The 16065-nt window shown below is 35.0% G+C and overlaps 1 protein-coding gene across 2 annotated transcripts in view; it reads left to right on the top strand.

The window, feature by feature from the left end:
- The first annotated feature begins 2837 nt into the window (after positions 1-2837).
- LOC121411315 overlaps positions 2838-16065 on the top strand; it is a 97424-nt gene continuing 84196 nt past the window's right edge. For both annotated transcript variants that reach the window (XM_041603975.1, XM_041603974.1), the window contains exons 1-4: positions 2838-3206; positions 9125-9176; positions 9815-9973; positions 14227-14369. In XM_041603975.1, coding sequence (XP_041459909.1) covers positions 3081-3206; positions 9125-9176; positions 9815-9973; positions 14227-14369 — 480 coding nt within the window. In that variant the 5' untranslated portion in view covers positions 2838-3080. The remainder of the gene's footprint in view (positions 3207-9124; positions 9177-9814; positions 9974-14226; positions 14370-16065) is intronic.

The raw sequence follows: 16065 nt of genomic DNA, 5'->3' as shown, positions 1-16065 counted from the left end.
TTTTTATTTTTTTTTTGGGGGGAGGCGACCGCCCCCACCGCCCCCCCCCCCCCCCCATGCCGTGACCCACGGTACGCCACTGCTTTCAATTAATAAACCTCAAATAAAATAATGAGGATCTATTCACCCGGGCAATTCACATTTTCAGAAAATGGGCAAAGTGCAGTGCGATTTGTTCCAAAATCGGATCGCGAACAGTGCAGTGTGCGGTGTACGTACGGTATTTGGGTATGTATATAGTACAAACCAACGAACGTAGAGGGCAGCAACACACAAGCGTGTTGCTCTAAGGAAGGTCAACTCCGCTCGAATTTTGTGACCACTCTAAAAAATAAGGGGGACTTTTCGGAAATTTGTCGAGTTGATTTTTTTTCATTTGTTAATTTTTAATATTTTTAATGAACAATTATTAGGTCGGTTATTCTAGGTAGAAATATTACAAATATTAATTTTATTTTTAAAGAAATTATTTAGCTTAAATAATCATGATTTTGACATTTTTTCTCATTTTGGAATATTAAGTCTATGACGAGGATACCTCTTATCTCTTATTTTCCTCTGCTGAATTTCGCTGCACCACTAATAAATGCATAGACAACTACCGTAATAATCGAGGTCAATTTTCTGGCCTGGGCGCGCCGAGTCTGGGCCGGTCGCGTAGCTACTAGTAACGTTGATGATGCGCTGGGGCTTCAGTCGACTCGTCTTAGATCTTCTAGCAACATACACAATGACGTCTAATTTGCCTGGTCTGATTTGAAGTGCAATTGCTTCAGGGCTGATGTTTATCAACGATGATTGTTCAAGGTCAGATTTCAAATTTTAAATTGCATTTACTTTTAAGTCTATAAATCTTCATACAAGGCGTCGAATACCCGAAATCCGGGTCTAAATTTCAACTTCGAGTCCGAGACTATGGACGGCGAAAAAAACCCTCATGCATCGGATGCATTGCATTGGCTGCGCGCTGCGCTGCAGCTGAGCTGCACAGCCAGGCGCTGGCGTCGCGTCGAAGGTCGATAATCATTGAGCAACCAAACTTCCAAAGCCAAATTAAAGCTTGAATAAAATGTGAACATTTTCCCTGGTTTTCTTCAATAATTTCTAAGAAAAATCAGCCAATTCTGGGAAATTGATTGCAATGTTACATCGTTTGCAGAGTGCCATCATCGTTTTGCGTTAGACCTAAGTTATACTTAGATCTAGGCCTAGACTAGAATGGGAGCTAGATAGATTTTACACCATCTTAATTTATGATTCTGGGCAGTGAAGTAGATTTGATTGACAGCATCCATATCTTAATTTGACCATTGATTCTGTGCAATCAAAGACTTTTACATAATTTGTTTGCCATATTGCAAGAATTGGTAAATTTTCCTGGGCCTGCATGGCCTGGGCTTGGCTGGCAGAACACGTACTTTTTTGGAGAAATTTCGAAAGTGAAAGAGCAAAGTGACTGAGCTCGTCGTGATTTTATTTTTATGCATTTTCTAACTGAATTTTAAAGATTTCATGCCTAACAGTAAGGCCTAACGGTAACTTTTCAACCATTAAATCTTCTAGTTCTAGATCTAGACTTTACCCTGTTCCTGTAGGCATTTAACGGACTAAAAAAAAATCATAACTAGCGGCTAGCCCATGCAGGCTGGCCTTAATTGAACCAAACTTAGCTTGCATGGACCAACCCTCAAATGGTCTAGATTTAGGCGTCCTATACTATAAAGACAATGTGGAATTCATCTGTTTTTAGTTTATTATTATTTCAGTATTTTTTATTGTTGCATAGACTATCTCATACCAACAAGTCGTGCTAGATCTATATTCTAGATCTACTTAGATATCCAGTGTGGAACAACATCTTCAACAAACAGATCGAGACTGGTCAGAGCATTTGTCTAGTTAGACAAATAAAGTTAGATCTTTAGACTTGGGTCTATCGATCAACTAGACAGGAATAACCGTCGTTTCTGGGGATTTATTCAACAATTTCTGACATTTTACTATAATCTCCATCGGTGAGTGAGCCAGCGCAGTTCAGCAGAGCAACCAAAATACAGAGACTGAAGCTTTTGGTTTATCGATCAACCGATCAAGATCTAGGTTAGATGTAGACTTCACTTATTACTGATTGGAATGTATTTCTAAATTTATAAGTTTTGGGGAAAATGGTGAAAAGAAATGATAACATACTACTGATAGATACGTGAATTATTTTTTTAATACCCATTGGCATTGCTGCCTGCTCTAATAAATAAATAAATAAATGAGTCACGGCCTATATGGAAAGCAGATAAATGCTGATCGACGCCTAGCAGAACAAGTACCAGTGCTAGACTAGGGGGTTGAAATCTAAGCAGACGACGGAGCATAATGTAGCTTAAGCATAGAATGATGATGGGTTCAGCGAAGAGCCCAGAGAAAATAAGGGGGACATATTCAATCCCGAAATGCTTTGCGAGTGGTCACAAAATCGTCTCGGCGCAAATCACCTAATTCAGCCGTCTGGTGAAATCGCTGATAACAACAATCACCGATTTGGTAATGATTTTAGTTTCCTGAAACTTGCATTTGTAAAGTTTTAAATATCAAAGTATGTTTTCATATTTATGTATATCCCTCAACATATTTTTTAATGTTATCTTTGATATCGTTGTAGTCATATTCTTTCATATTCGTTCCTTGATCACTACTAATTTGTTGTTGTATTTGGTCGGCATTTGATTTCGTTGTCATGAACAATAAAATATGCGCGCAGCTCAGTTACATGCGCGTATCGAGTTGACCTTCCTTAGAGCAACACGCTTGTGTGTTGCTGCCCTCTACGTTCGTTGGTACAAACCAAACAAGCGTGCTTCATCGATCCGACACACACTTGTTGGTGTAGTAGCAGACGATAAGGCATTATCAATAGCAGGAAAGATAAACAGTTTTCAATAATGTTGGACACATTCCACCCCTACGAATCCATCGAACCGTTCTCCAAATCTAGCCTCTAGCATGATTTGATATTGGAATCATATTCACCTCCTGTTGTTACAACATAGGTAGAAGAAGAAGGCAGCCCAAACAACATCACCATCATGTCCACGGTGCACAAGCTCAAGGCTTCCCTCGTGTTCACACTCGCCGTATGCTTAGGGTCACTATTCATCGAACAGACTGCCTCTGAGAATGCGAGGTGCCTTACAGAACACACATGGATCTCGGTATGAACTATGAAACAAACTTTTTCTATCGATTTTGTTTTGTAGCAAATAGTCTTTGTATTTTCATTTTAAGTCATCTAGGGAGACAATCATGGCAGTAGATCTATGCCTAGTTTAAATTATAAAAATGACAATACTAAAAATAGATCTAAATTAATTTCAAAATAGAAAATAGATCTAACCTAAATTTAAAATTAAGTTATATTATACTAACGTTAGTTTGGATCCAGTCAGACTCTGTTGAATAGGCCCTAGCCTAACCAAGGATATAATTTTTTTAATTACATAGCTACCTGTTAGTGTTACTGTTGTTAGTATCATAAAATTCAGATCCCAAAAGGGAAAGAGTTCCTCTTGCAAGTGCAACAACCACCTTTAACGTTATTTTTTAGTTTGGGTGGCTGTTGGCTGTTGCAAAAGGAACTCTTCCCCTAAATCTAACGCAAGGACTGTGCTTGGCAAGGTCAATCTAGAAGTTAGACAAGATAATTTGTGTAAAAAATAACTGTCTAGATCTATCAATCCTCTTTTGGCCTTTGTGGATAGAGGTACCGGGTAGGTACTCTTAGGTAGGTGCATTAGATCTGTTCACCAGGAGAATTACAGAGAGTGAAGGAGGGAAGGGAGAGAGAATTTTTAAAAGAATGTTTTCCTACTTGCTAAGTGCCCCCCTTTTCATCAACATTTTGTCAGACAAGTTGTTAGATGTCAGATCTAACAACTTTCCTTGATTTTGATTGACTGAGAAGCACTGATTGCTATATGATAGGGCCGTCGCCAGGGGGGGTGCGGAGGGTGCGAACGCACCCCCTTCAGAACAAAAAAAAAAAAAAAAAAACTGCATTGAGGAACAATAGGCATGTTGACCAGTATGTACTTTCTATATCCATTCTGGCCGGCGGGCTATATAACTGCATGAAATTGAGTTAATACGTTGTTTTTTGTGTTTTTGTGGTTTTTTTCATAAAAAGCACCCCCCCTAGAAAAAAGCTGGTGACGGCCTTGCTATATAATATGGTACCTGTCGGATAAAACATGACTTGTCGGATAAATCATCTGACAAGTTCTTTATGAAACCCTCCCTCTCATTCCCTTCATGACATCATCAGACAATCTTCGGGCGATCGTTAGTTAGCTAACAAAGGGACGTGGTTACTGTATGTAGGCCTACAGTAGTTTTCCGGAGCTAACAACCTGTTAACATGTCAGACATGCTGCTGCATCACCAGCAAACGAAAGGCAATGAAAGCATTGTGATTCTATTGTGAGCATGTGCTGAGCTGTGGGAAGTTACATAACTGAGATCAGTGGCGAATCCAGGGGGGACACATCCGATCCCCCCCACCTTTCGAGAGCCATAATTAATTTTTTTATTGGAAATTTGCTGCCTTTCTTACACAAGTGTGCCCCCTCCCATTTTGAAAGTCACAGCATATGTCATTCATACACAAGTATCTTGCTTATCAAATTTTACATTGATGAAATGACATTCAATTTTAGGTGAAAATCCTGGGAAAATGTGCCCCTACCCCTTTTGGAAAAACCTGGATCTGCCCCTGACTGAGATGATGTGCAGCACAAATAGGAAAATAATAAAAAAGCACAACAGATCTCCTAGGCCAATGAGAGGGGCATCAAGACCATGGACATGGCCTTCAATGGCCTTGTATTAATTGAAGTCCTGGGGACTCGTTTCATAAAGGACTTGCAACTGTTGTAACTTTGCCATTATCGCAAGTAAACCTGATTATGATTGGCTGCTGAGCCCTGTTACCATGGTAGTTGCCATTATGGCAAAGTTACAACAATTGCAAGCCCTTTTTGAAACGGGCCCCTGGTGTTTGTTTTTTAATACAAAAAATAGGCATTGAAATTAAAAGCATAAACATGTGAAGAAACAAAAGGAAATTGAGCATCACCTAGCCAAGAAAAGAAACAAACTCACTGTACACTTTAAGAGGTGGAGATTTGATATATGACTTTTATATTAGATACAGGTAGTTCCCCCTTTTCCATTCTATTTGTTTTTGTATCTTAAATTGAGACTTGTACAATGCACAGAGTAATATGCTACAAATGATTATACATGTAAATTCATCTCGATGTGTATTCCCTGTAGAGTAACCTGTATCGTCCAATGTTTTATTTTGATTTATGTCACCCTTTTTACTTTTTCATGTATTTTTTATTTTATCTCTGTTTTGTGATTTTACCACTTTTGAACTGTTTTAAATAACTTTAAATTACCTGTAAATATTGTGATTACTTGTGATTTTGAATACCAATAAAACACATAATTAAAAAAAAGCATAAACATTTATGCTTTTAATTTCAATGCATATTTTTTGTATTAAAAACCGAACGCCAGGGGCCCGTTAGCCCTATCTGGGTTCCAATTTCGCAGAAATATTCTAAGCCACTGTCCAATTTGCCCATATAAGTAGCAGCAAGAGCGAAACAGTTCAACATTGAACCAATGACAACATCAGCTCTCAAAGACAAATGTGCCGATTACTCCAGGATTTCCTTCATCATGTCCTAGAAAAGTGGCCTAGTCCTAAAAATGCTCAAATTGAAGGCCTGGCTTTAGATTGATTCCAATCCTGGCAAGCCATGGAATACAATAAAAGGCAAAAAGATGGATGGGTATGTGTATCCTGAGTGGTAGCGGCCTTCTGTAATTTGCCACTGACCTGGAGGCTACACCATTTAGAAATGGGACTTTGCACAGAGTCACCTTGCATACATTCTCTTTAAATTTATGATATTGTTAATTTATTTGCAGAGAGAGTATTTGCTCAAATACTTTATGTATTTTCAGGGGACAAAAATGTAGGCCGATAGTTCATTGTCTGCATTTTACCACCCTATTTGTATGTTGTGTACTTGACTACACGGTATTGCTGCCATGTATGTTTTTTTTTAACATTTGATATTACTCTTTGTAGATTCACAATATGAATCAGTGTAAGGAAGGATTCATGAATATAAAAACTTATCATGATAGTGATACTATATCTGATGTTATTTCAAGTATTAAAGCCTTTGAGTACAAAAACAGAGATGATAATGATGACCTTAAAATAAAGTAAATTACAAGTACTCATTCCTGTGCATATAGTATATATGAGAGGAATAATGCACATTGTTGCTCTTTAGTATAGCATGCATCTTTAATCACTACAGTGTCAATGAAGGAGGCCATTTAAGGAGTGAAATATGACTTTTGTAGGTTTTATTTGTTATCATTGTAGAGAGAACTGCACTAGCTAAAATCAGTTATCATGGAACTCTTAGAAAGGTCAAATATATGGGTTCATATTTTGTGGGTCACCGTCACTGACTCTTTTAGTAGTTCTAACAGAGATGAATAATTGTACTTTGATCTATCTTTGCCCAGTTGCTTTATTGTTGGTATAGGTGTTTACAGACTACTGAAGCGTTTTCTGTTCTTCAATGAGATCAATGAGATCAATACCAATCTGCCTCGGTTTATTCAAATGCATTTTTACATTTTCAGTTTGTATAATTTTACATATTTCATTTGTTTTTGTTTGCTTAAGATTGTTGTATGGTCTTTATGGGGAGAGGGATCTATTAGGCACAAGGCAAAATTCTTTCATAGACACAATATTGCAGGTACAAAATCAAGCCTTCACCACCAATTACTGCCTATTTTCTTACACCCATTAAACTTTGATCAAACATAAAATATACAGCAGTCCAAATAATAGGCCTACATTGACTTCAATACACTTGTGTGGCCATATATCATGCCCTAGTGAACCAATTCTTACAAAATTTGGGTTGTGGATGTTTTTCATCATGGTGATAAAAAACTGATGAAACGCAATAAAAAGGTTGCAATGCTATCACTTACTACATGTACATGCATCTATTATTGGAGGGAAAATATGAAATAAAATACAGAAGATGTAAAAAGTACATAAATGTATTTCCATGAATGTTATGACATCAGCTCCTCAGTTTGCATAATTGATGTGCATTTCAATGTTTGGTAAAAAAAATTATTCAAAATATCAAACAAGATCATTACTTTAGGTGGTTTCAGACCGCCTCGAAGTTCGTCAGTTCCAGGTATTCTCTGATCGGGAAATTTACCCCGATCAGAAAATACCAGGTATTTTGGTAATGTGAAAGCAAACTACGCGTAATTTCCCCGAAAGAAAATACCTGCTAAATAGTAGGTACTTGGCGAAATTACGAGAACTTTCCAAGGTCGCGGGTATTTTGGCGATGTGAAAGCAAATTACGGGAACTTTTAGCTCAGTGTGTCGTTGGGTGCGGCGCCGTGGGTGGCTGCTGGGCTAGTGATTTTGAATCTCGCGCCTTGCCTGCTTATCAGACCATACTGCACATGCTCATAACTTCAGGAACTTATCCCGAAGGGTATGTTTCAGGGCGGTGTGAATGCAGGAATAATTAATGGGTATTTTTCAGCCTTAAAAAGTTCTCGTAATTTAACGGGGATTCTTGTGATCGAGGCGGTTTGAAACCACCTATTCTTGTTTTACTTTTGATTTTTATGGAATTGTTTCCCAAATAACATAAAAGTTATAGTACTGAAAGTGTTGTAAGCTCAATAAGAAAGTAATCATTGGTTTATGGTGCCAAACTATACTATATTTTATTCAAGTGCATTTTTCAGTCAAATCAACTTCAGGTTAAGTGTACTTTTAGAGAGGGAAAAAATGATGTTGTAGCTTCAGCAATATAATTGTAAAAACAAAAAGTTAATAATATTGAGAATAATAATTATAAGTTGTTATAATAGTTGTTATAATAGTAGTATTTTCTATTGCATTTTTGCATTGCATTCTATTGCATTTTTTTATTCAGAGAATTTGAAATTTCTTTTTGAACATTTTGAAGTTATTATCTTATCTATATTCTAAAAGAATATTGGTTTTAGAATACATTATAGATAACAACCTGAAACAGTTGAAAATGGATCCCCTAATAAACAACAGAATTGAATGAAAATTTAAATCACTTTCAAATGTTTAACTTTTATCAGAGATATCTGAAGTTAAAAGTAGAGTGTTCCTGTAGTCCAATTTTAATGCCCCAGTGTCTTTATTGATTACCAGGCTGAATGTGTATTTATGCATATAATTTACATGTGATATAAACAGTACTAATGATATTTGATAGAAAACCGATATAAAAACAATATTAATATTGATAGATTTTTTTACACAATGCACAAGGTCTGTCCACAATTCTAACCCTCCCTCACATGTCTGGAAAGTAATTTCTCATATATTTGATATTTTCTTCATTTTTTGGGGTGGGGGAATCATGCAATGGTGATTGGTAGCCTTGCCATTTGAAATTTTGTATTGAAAGGTAAATATTTTTTAAAGAGAGAATCTTTAATATTTTAATGTCTTAAAGTAAACACCGCTGCTAAATTGAATTGCCAAAAGTACAGGTGACAAGACTATCAGATGTTACCACTTTAGATGGAGGACATTTTACTTAATAAATGTCAGGAACTGTCCAACTGTATTATGTTTGTATTACTTTCCTGAAATCATTCAAAGTTACATAATTTGATGAGCTACAGAAATAGGCCTGAACATGAATGATAAGTATTGTTCATGTATTTCACGTGTACCTTGACAAAACCTTGCCTCTTCTCTCTAAATTCCTTAGACTGAAAGTCAATCTAATAGATTGTAGTTAGTAGGGGACAATCCAAAATAGGATTGAAAGTTTTAATTGAATAAGATTTAATTCTGAATCTATTAGATTGAAAACTTCAATCCAACTTTAGATTGGTCCCTGATCATGATCTATTTTGGTTTGCTTTTGCTATAAGATTTGTTTTCCTTATCAGGTGTGAATTTTTCAACTGATTTCATGATTCATTTTCTTCCACTTTATTTTCACAGGGTGACAATGAGTATAGGTATGAAGCCCTAAATGAAGAAATGTGTGGCAGCAGTAAGTATCAGATATTAGTTTGAATTTAATGGATAAATTAATTAACAATTGGTCATTATTCAAACCGAATTTAAGTCAATTTAGTTGACAAATTCATGAAGAATAATTCTTGCACAAATTTCCTATTAGATTTGGCTTGGTTTCAGACTTTCAGATCTATAAGAAACCAGCTCACCAACTTTATCCTCTTTGAAAATAATCTTGAACTATTCTTTTAATGGTTCAAGATAAGTAATGGTGTGAAAAAATGTGTGGTAAATATATATCAAATGCATAATTAAAATGATTTTTTTTATTATAGACCTAAAGCATTTTATGCGGGAACTGCTTGAATGTGATATGAATAATGTAACATTTAAAAATTTGTTATTTCTAACATCACATTCTAACATCATTTTTACTGAACCTTTATTTTTATCTTCTGTGCTTCTGATTTTATAAAATAGGCTTGAATTTTGGATAGACTACCCATTCAATTTTCACCATGAAGAGAATTTGAAAAAAATAACACACACACAAACATGGTTAAAATAATATTCCTCAGTCCTTATCAATTGGACAAGTATATTAACTTTTGCTTTGTAGATGATCATGAGATCATGTTTGATAAGATAATATCATTTTTGTGTGATATGTAGGTAGTACCTGTGGAAACAAATACCCTAAGCCAGAGGGGCTTGAGGACAGACCCCCTCCTGTAGAAAATAGAACTGTAGAATTATCCTTCTTCAGCATCATCTTGGATCCTACCAAAAACTCCACCTGTCTTGGGATCACCTATACTCTGAACCGTTATGGTGAGTGTCCTTTTTATAATTGATTTCTCTGATCTGTAGAGACAGATTATTGTTATTATTGTTGTTGTTGTTGTAGTTGTTGTAAATGCTGAAGTTGTTATTATCAATATCATGAAAATTATTGTTATCTCTCTTATTGCTTTTGTTAATATTGTCTTCACCATTCCTTAACCAGGCATAATCTTTGATCCGTTTACTTTCTCTTGTGAATTAATATTGCACGTTTTAATTTTGCACATCACTTGTGATGAATATTCATGGCTGTGCACATACTGTTTTTACAAAATATTGCTAAACTTTGAAAGTCTATAACTTTGTTATTTGTCATCAGATTTTGATGAAATTTTCAGCATTTTGCTCTGAATTTTGCTCTTTATTTAGCTATAAATATTTTCAGCTCAGAGTATCCCTTAATAAGTACATGATATTAATGCCTTAGGCAATCTGCAGAGTGATTTGGTGCATTACAAATCCCATGTATTATTATTATGTGCTAAACCTGTTATGGTATGGAGGGAAAAAAGGTTTTTATTGATCATTCTACAATTTTTATACAATCATTTACAGCCTTTTCACATGGTAAAAAATCGTAATTTGAATGATGATTCCAGTGAAAAATAAGGCAAAAATTTTTAGCATGTGTGAAACCAAACTAGAACATGATTAGAATCACGAACGCTAATCACAATCACAAATTCAAATTCTACTCCAGATGTGAATTCCAGTTTAGTTTCACTCAAATTACGTTACGTATTTTGCGTGTGAAATGCTCGACCTCCAAAACATCTTCACATCCCACCTTTGCTCGGGAATTCGAATTCAAATCACAGTTTTTGATCGAGCGTGTGAAAGGTTTGATGATTCTGAAGACGAATGGCAATCATCCTTATAATGATGATTCAAGATTCACGTGTGAAAAGGCCCTCATTTATTTTGATTTTGTGCTCAAATATAAAAACAGTTCTAAATTATTGTATAGGCAAAAAATTCAGGATATTGTCTTCGTAGCTAGATAATATCAATTCACTTAGTTATTAAGGTGAGTTTTTAGTTGGTTCTGACATTAAAAAGAAAAGATTACTGAAAGAGGGTGCAAGTTATTCCAAAATTCTAAATTTCATTTTTTATAAAAAAATCCAAAGAAAAAAAATCAATGCCATTAGACTTCTATAAGAAATGAACGTTACATGATACTCACATTGATGCTGCTTTTTTTGGATCTGCTTTAAAACAGTACTAAATGCACCTAAGATGAAAAATTAGATTTGAGTTGGAACATAAAAAACATCATATTGATTTTAGTTGAGAGCAGTGTAAAAAAAAGGCTCTCTTGTACAGTCCTTAGGTATTTGTCAGTATATTGCCACTGTTTGTGGGATGAGTATGATTCTGACTTGCTTTTTCATTTTGGTCAATATACAACGTTATTTTGGATAGGAACAAATCAGGAACTGAAAAAAAAAGTTTTGTTTTGAAACATGTATTTATAAAAGAAATTAAAAAACGGATAGAAATGTATAACATTGCTAGTAAAAAGACCAAAGAAAAAGATGAACTGCCCAAGGGCTTGCTACCATTCGTGTAAAAACAATCTATGTAACTCAAATATGATTTTGTAATTTCTGTAAAAATACTTGTATGTTTCATGATTTATGATTGATTGTGTAACCCCTGATTTGAATGTGAATAAATCCTCGTATAGAGGCAAAAAAAAAATGATTCTGACTTATCCTCATTTTATAATATCCTGTTGGGAAGGATTGGTGTTATCTAATCTAATAAGTTTCTAGAAAAAACATAAATGTTGAAACTTTCATAGAACAACATTTCAATCATTTTTTTTTTAAATAATGACTCCAAAAGAAAGGAAGAAATATTTGATTTAAATTCAGATTCAAATTCAATTTGCCTACGTACACGTATATATGTGAAAATTCAAGATGAGAATGCTGTATTTATTTCGTTCAGAACACGTCATTAAATTGTCTACCTAGTATCAAATGTTGCTCAGCAACAGAGCATTTTGTCTCTTATCATCTGGCAGTAGAATGAGACTTGTGGGAAAGCTGTAGTCCTCCATACATTCACAAGTAGCAGACATCGGCTCAAGAGGCAATTTCCTTGCTTCCGTAACATCCGGTTGATATATAATTTTATAAAGCGCGCCTTGATAAAATGTTATTAAAGTACTCATTGTTGCCAATTTCATTCATATTTCGTCCTCATGTGTAATAAAATTTGATATTTGATTTTAGAAGTAGCCATGTAGGAAAATTGTCTTTCTCAGATAAGAACAAGAATTGTGTGGATATAACACATTCCTGCACTTCTTCCTCTCACTCTATGTTATGACTGTATTCCTCTGACTTCATTCCTCCTCTTCTTGTTCGGCTTCTCTCTTCAATTTTTTTTCCTTCTCATTTTCAGACAGGCTGTTTCATAAGCTGGGTGGGTGGGAAGCTTGATCACCATGGAGTTGGTTGATTATATGAAAAAGTGTTTAATGCGTGTAGACAGGTTGTGGTGAATATCTTATGCAGGATCATCTTGGGATAGACAATAAAATGTGCATTCCGTGGGGGAAAATTGAGGCGCCTTACAGATCATGTCTTCTATCATCCCTTTGCGTTACATGCTCAGTGTATCAGTTCAGCCTTGCAGAACAGTCATGACATGTAAAAACTGCCTTTTGAAGAAAAGAAAGCTGTATTAGTGACAAACCCTTGTCTAGTTAAAGGATTTTGTAATCACTCAAAATTCAGACTACATGTATAGTATACTCTTGATTGATTTTGTTCCATATATGTAATTAAAGATGCTCTATACAACATTTCATGTACACTTTGTTATTTACATGTACAAACGTGTACATGTATTTTATTGTACAATAATCTTGAAATCCTGATATACATGAAATCATCGAAAACTGGTCATTATTTGTTGAAATTCACAATTACACCCCTCTGCATTCACAGATTTTATTACTAATTCTGCTGGCATTGACCAAACTTATGTGTTTTGCAAAAGAATATTTCAGAATTAATCAATCATGGTGGGAATGTACATGTACATTGTAGTTATTTGGGTACATAATTAATATATTTTGGAAATTTGACGGATGTAGATACATTAATCTTGAGTTAAATTGAAAAATATGAATGTGATTTGATAAATGAATTGCTTAGTACATTTAATTCTTCTATTATTCGTCACCATTATTTTTTCTTTCATTTCGGGGGGGGGGGGGGTGCACTCACCATCACAAAATATACTCTTTGAAGGAGGTTCAGTAAGAAAATATATACACATATCATTTGGTATCGGCCTATATAATGTTGGCCTATTTATATGCCGTAAGCTCAAGATCCCATGTTTTCAGCATTTCTGTTGTCACTATATATATATATATATATGCTAGTATGTAGGTCCATGTTCCGTGGACCCTGTTTCACTCTGCCTGATATGTCACAGTGTACTTCACCATGTATTTTACACATTGTTGTCATTTTACCCCAATTTTAAAATTTTGTGAGGCACACCCCCCCCCCCCACTTCGTGATCCCTGGGGAAGGGGAGCAGCACTATCCACACCAACTTTGATAAAAAAAATCAGTATTAAAGCCTTTTATTTTCAGTACAAGTATGATGCATGTAAATCATGTTCAGGAAAGCATCTGTTCTTTCTGTTAAAAGTAGGTATGCAGGGTCTTCAAAGGTTCATCCTTGGAGTAGGTCCATGGTTCTGTTAATAGCTCTATGGTTCATCCAAGGGGCTTCTCTTGCCTTTTTGAATGTTTATACCAAGCAAGGCTGTAACTTACACCTGTGTGTACATGTATGTCTGTCCACACCATGGATCCTACTACATCCATGGTGCAGTCATCTTTCTCAAACTGATTTTTGTTAAAACTTATGTAGGCTATTCTGTTAGCCAGCTTAGCTACAGGGAAGCTTGGAAGCTGGGAAGCTGCCGTCTTGTATCAACCTCAGAGCCTTTATGAAATACTTGCTGTTATTATGAACACAATTGAAATTCAATGTGAATCACAATCACAAAAATGAAATACCATTAATTTACAATCATCCACAACACCAGTGACGTTTCTATTTCAGAACAAATAATTCCATTTTCCCTATAAATTTTCATTGATGCATTGTCACAATGCAATGTTTTAATGGCCAAATGACCAAAGAAATACTTCTTAGCTCTTGAGTACATCATTTATTTAATATTTATTTCTTGTTTATTCCAGGGGCATCCAAGGTAAAAGGAGTACAGTTCTTGTTGCATGGACTTGGCTATAACAGCCACAACACTGAGTGTTGCCAGGTCCTGAACTACACAGTTCAACTGAGCTATGAGGCTGTTGTCAGCAATCCAGACTCAGGTGAACCTGTAAGTACTTGAAATTATTTTATATAAACAAATGCTGTAATTCTATTTTTTCTGCACATTGCCAGAGTTCAACAGATACACTGTATTTCTTAAAGGTCAAGTCCACCTCAGAAAAATGTTGATTTGAATCAATAGAGCAAAATCAGACAAGCACAATGCTGAATATTTCATCAAAATCGGATGTAAAATAAGAAAGTTATGACATTTCAAAGTTTCAGTTACATCCAAATGAGAGAGTCGATGATGTCACTCAATATTTCTTTGATTTTTATTGTTTGAATTATACAATATTTCAATTTTTACGTATTTGACGATTAGGACCTCCTTGCCTGAAGCACAAGATATTAAAATAATGGAATTCCACGTGTTCAGGGAGGAATGAAACTTCATTTCACATGACAATGACGAGAAAATAAAAATATTTCATATTTTACATAATAATAAACAAAAGAAATAGTGAGTGAGTGATGTCACCAGTTCCTCATTTGCCTACCGACCGAGATGTGCATATAACTGTTTTGTGAAATGAAGCGAAACTTTAAAATGCCATAACTTTCTTATTTTACATCCGATTTTGATGAAATTTTCAGTGTTGTGCTTGTTGAATTTTTCTCTTTTATTCAAATCAAGTTTTTTGGGGGGATGGACTTGTCCTTAATAAATATGATAGGTCTCTAATATGTCAATATTTTGGTGGTCTTTGAGTTCTGTATTTCAAGGACTTTATATGATGTGTTGATGTGAAGCATTTGATATCATTTGAATTTCAAGTGACTGAATTTGATTTATGGCACATGAAGCATGTGAAGTGAGACACAGGACATGAATCAATAATGTCATGTGAATTGAATTGTAAAGTGACCCCAAAATATTGTTAAAGGACAAGTCCGGGCTGAAAATATTTATATCTTAATACATAGAGTAGAATTCACCGAGCAAATCACAGAAAATTTCATCAAAATCGGATAACAAATAATAAAGTTATTGAAGTTTAAAGTTTAGCAATATTTTGTGAAAACAGTCTTCATGAATATTCATTGGGCGAGCTGATGATGTCACATCTCCACTTTCCGTTTTCTATGTTATTACATAAAATCATAATTTTTTCATTATTCCATACTTGTGTGAATAATATGTCTCCCTTATAATGAAATTATAAGCAATAAATATCTTATGCACTAAATCAGTTGTCAATCTAATTTTTCTATTTCTTGGAGGAAAAAAATGAATAAACCTAATTTCATATAATAAAATACAAAAGAACAAGTGGAGATGTGACATCATCAGCCCAACTAATGAATATTCATGACAACTGTTTTTACAAAATATTACTAAACTTTAAAATTATATTACTTTGCTATTTGTTATCCGATTTTGAAGAAATTTTCGGCATTTGCTCAGTGAATTCTACTCTATTTATTAAGCTATTTACTTTCAGCCTGGACCATCCCTTTGATACTCTAGTCTGAGAGAGTGTATTCTGATCCAAGTAATATGTCTTTGATTCCTGCTTTGTCATCTTGTTGCTTCAGCCTTGTCACTGATGGTCTACATATATCCTGCGTCCTCACACCCTAAAAGCAATCCACCCTGTTTTCACTGAGAAATATCACATGCCTCTGCACTAAAGATCACATAATCCTGCCAGTGAGAATGGGGCCGTTATTGATTCCCTGTTTTAAAATGATTACAAGTT

The sequence above is a fragment of the Lytechinus variegatus genome, chromosome 3, assembly GCF_018143015.1.
Source record: "Lytechinus variegatus isolate NC3 chromosome 3, Lvar_3.0, whole genome shotgun sequence".
Lineage (NCBI taxonomy): Eukaryota > Metazoa > Echinodermata > Echinoidea > Temnopleuroida > Toxopneustidae > Lytechinus > Lytechinus variegatus.
Note: the sequence above shows the minus strand (reverse complement) of the source record. Positions and strands in the feature narration are given on the sequence as shown.